Raw genomic sequence first — 3451 nt, 5'->3', positions numbered from 1 at the left:
AACAGACACCTAGCATGTATATGGTGCACATACATACATACAAACAGTCATATATAAAAGAAAATGAATAAATATAATTTTTAAAAGTGTGGTCTGGTGGAGGATGCTGGGAGTCCAACCTTCATTAATGTTGGCCTTAAGGAGAGGGTTGCTCCAGGTGGAGGCTACCTTACACAGATGGCTCCATGTATGTGACTGTTTCCACCTTACTGTACTGTGAGGCAGACAAGCGCTAAGGTTCCTGTTCACCTGTGGGGCAGCTCACGCCTGTGAAGAGTGGTAGCTGTCAGTGTTAGTCCCCATCTCGGGTCTCAGGAAAGAAGTTGAGAGCTTATGACAAAGGACGTTTATTCAGGCTCGATCCTGTGGCACAGCATATGTACAGAAGTCAGGAAACTATAAATCGGGTTGCCATGGAGTCCTTTGGCTCAGCTTCCTCGGTGGGCCCCCTTCTCAGTCTCTCACTTCAGAGTGTAGAAGGTTGGGGTCACTTTTTGGCAGCTTCTGCCTGAGCTGCCAAATCCGCCTCTTTCTGAGCAGCCAAAAACACGGCCCGTTCCTTCTGAAAAGCTGCCAGTTCGTCTACACTGAGGCTACAGGAAGAGCGATGGTCAGTGAGGGGCGGAGCCTGGCGCAGACCCCAGCTGCCCTGCCCACGTCCCTCCCTGGACTTTCCAACTTTCTTACCTTTGCTCATCTGCAGTTTCTCTGCCTGGAACCACAACCCACATACACTACCATCCTCTACTGTGGCTCCTATTTTAAAGACCTACGGAACCTGTGGCCTCTACTATACCTTTAGGATTCCCAGCCCTTCCTCTGAGCCACAAACACTTCAAGTGAGAGAGTCACAGAGCTGCATACTTTAAGGCAGACTGTGCTCTAACCTCACCCCTGAGGTACAACTGATGCCAGCCTTGCTGTAGGGAAAGACACCAGCAGCAAGCAACCAGTGATGACTGACCCAGTTCCTGCCTCTGCTGTGCTCTGGGCCAAATGCTCTCCTACTTGACAAGTTACTTCAAGGAAACGATTCCTGAGATCATCCAAAGCCAGCTGACTTGTGTGGTTGTTGGCTCAAAAGACCCTTCTGTCTGGTCCCTCCCTCAGGCCATATCCCATCTGCCTCTCTAGACGAGACTCCTAAACCACAACGAACTTAGCTTCAACACCTTATCTCTCATTGTTCCCTGCAATTTTTCCACCTTTTGGAACATTTGCTCTCCTACCCTCCTTTTCCTGGGCTGTTTTGATGTTACCTCCCTCAGAGTCATCAATGACACAAGGGAAAAGCAGGAACTCTCCTCTCTGCTCTCATGACATCCACTGGTTTTATAACTGACCACCTGTTAGCCTAAGCCTCTATGTATGGATCTGTCTCTATTTAGGACTACATATTTCTCCAGAGTGGCCGAGCACCACTGTTCATTCCTGGTTCTGTGCGGTGTCCAGAGCCATGTCTACTACAGAAGAGATACTCATCCAAACGAGATGAGGCTCCATATCCTTCTGCTAGAGTCTGCTAGAAAGCTAGACATGTATGAAAATGTCACAACGAAGTTAATATGCTTAACTAATATATGCTATAAATTTAAAAAAAAAACCTGACTTTTTCATTGCAATAGGCTTTCTCCCAAATCAAGAACTTTCTTGGTTTCCTTTGTACACCATTCCTCTCAAGATACTCACTCTTTCACCACACGAATGCCCAGGGAGCGGGCAGAGCCAATGATGGAACGGACAATAGAAGACAGGGGTACATCTTGCATGGCAAAAGCCTCATCCTTAGCTTTGACACGGGCAATCTCGTATACGTGCTTCAAACTCACCAGACCTGCCACCTCTTTCCCTGGGAAGAAGGAACAGGTCGTCATTCTTCTAGTGCCACTATTTCTCTGGATACATCAGAATCTCAGGTGCCCCCTGTAGCCCTTACCTGTTTGCCGGGCCCCCTTCTCAATCCCAGCAGCTGCCTTCAAAAAGTAGGAAATAGTGGGCTGCCCAATCTTGAGCTCAAATGTTCTGTCGGGCTTAACAGAAAAAGATACATGAGAATTTCTTGGTTTTCTATCTGGTCCAAGACATTTCTAATGTCCCTTAACTTCCCATCAACTTGCATTCCTGCGGTGTTGTCTTTAACACCAGAGAAGGCAGGATGGGCAGATCTACAGTCCACATCCCTGTCATTTTTATTCCTAGCACAATTCTCCTCTGGAACCCCTGTGAGATGAGAGGTCAGAATCACAATATGGCAGGATCAAGCCAGTTCAGAGAAATTATGGTCTAGGCTTCTGTGTAAATGAGAAGTGGAAGTTGGCAACCAAGTTAGGGACAGAGAAGCAACCGGGATGACTAGTTTCAAGTGCCAAGGAAGTATATGGGAGAATTCGTCTCTGTACCTTTATAAAAATTTTTGTAGGCAAGGGAATGCCTTCTTTGATGTCCTTTGTTTTTTCATTGAACTCTTTGCAGAACTGGTTGATAGAGACACCTCGCTATGAGGAAAGCATATACAAAGTTAAGTGTGAGGGGTTGGGGATTTAGCTCAGTGGTAGAGCGCTTGCCTAGCCTAGCAAGCGCAAGGCCCTGGGTTCGGTCCTCAGCTCCGGAAACAAAACAACAAAACAACAAAACAAAACAAAACAAAACAAAACAAGACAAAAAAAAAAAAAAAAAAACAAAGTTAAGTGTGGGAGCTGAAGGCTTCCTATCAACCAGGAGCTCCAGTCCCCCCGTCCCCGCCATCTTCATTTTTTTTGTGTTCCGATATTTCTTCTACCCAGGTTCAACTACGGCTTTGGGTGCCAGGCGATTCGTCCACAAGGTGCCACTTAATCAGCAAGTAGCCAACTTGATGGTCAAAAGAGGCTACGTAAGTAATACAAGAACCTAAGGCCTGAAGGTGTGAATAGCGGAGACAGGTTTATAAAGGAGACCTCCCGGGCTCCAGAGCACTCTCCCACGTCTCCCAAGCCGGCTTCCAGACACCGCACCTGACCCAAAATGGGACCTAATGGAGGCCCAGGGATAGCTTGGCCTGCTCGCACGATGGACCGGATCACGCCGCCGGCCTCGGGCTTCTTGAGGGTCCGAGTGACCCGGCTTAGCTTCGACATGATATAGGATTTTAACCTTAGTCCGCCTCGGAGAAGTCAAGAACTACGATCTGAGCGCTGTCATTTTGGGTCAGAGGTCAAGGGCCCTCGTGTTGGGCTAGGGTAAATGTGGCCAAAAAAGAACAGTCTTGTTTCAGGCATACAGCTCTTCGACTGAAAAACGAGTTACGGAATTTAAAAATGAATTGAACTTTGCGCTCTGAAGTCAGGACAAGAACATATATGGTTTCAGTATACACATTCCTTCAGCAGTGCCCACAGGCATCGCCTTAGACAGCCAAACAGGAGATCAGGACTTTGAGTCTCCGCACAGCATTGTAGGTATTGTAGTATTG

The 3451-nt window shown here is 47.4% G+C and overlaps 1 protein-coding gene across 1 annotated transcript; it reads right to left on the bottom strand.

The window, feature by feature from the left end:
• Window positions 1–331: 331 nt before the first annotated feature.
• mrpl11 (mitochondrial ribosomal protein L11) lies at window positions 332–3192 on the bottom strand. The gene is made up of 5 exons (NM_001006973.2): window positions 2994–3192; window positions 2400–2495; window positions 1937–2030; window positions 1690–1849; window positions 332–593 (listed from the first exon to the last, which is right to left on the bottom strand). The coding sequence occupies exons 1-5, from the start codon at window positions 3114–3116 to the stop codon at window positions 488–490; spliced, it is 579 nt and encodes a 192-aa protein (NP_001006974.2). The 5' UTR covers window positions 3117–3192; the 3' UTR covers window positions 332–487.
• Between the last annotated feature and the right edge of the window lie 259 nt (window positions 3193–3451).

This window comes from Rattus norvegicus, chromosome 1 (genome assembly GCF_036323735.1).
Source record: "Rattus norvegicus strain BN/NHsdMcwi chromosome 1, GRCr8, whole genome shotgun sequence".
Taxonomy (NCBI): domain Eukaryota; kingdom Metazoa; phylum Chordata; class Mammalia; order Rodentia; family Muridae; genus Rattus; species Rattus norvegicus.
This window is presented reverse-complemented; position numbering and strand designations above follow the sequence as displayed.

What these genes read in the sequence shown, in the direction of transcription:
- mrpl11 (NM_001006973.2), bottom strand. Translation starts at nt 3,116, where the DNA reads ATGTCGAAGCTAAGCCGGGTCACTCGGACCCTCAAGAAGCCCGAGGCC. An exon ending in CTACAAAAATTTTTATAAAG is followed by an intron (nt 2,031 to 2,399) that starts GTACAGAGACGA and finishes TTTTCTGTTAAG; the next exon opens with CCCGACAGAACATTTGAGCT. An exon ending in GGCATTCGTGTGGTGAAAGA is followed by an intron (nt 594 to 1,689) that starts GTGAGTATCTTG and finishes CTCTTCCTGTAG; the next exon opens with CCTCAGTGTAGACGAACTGG.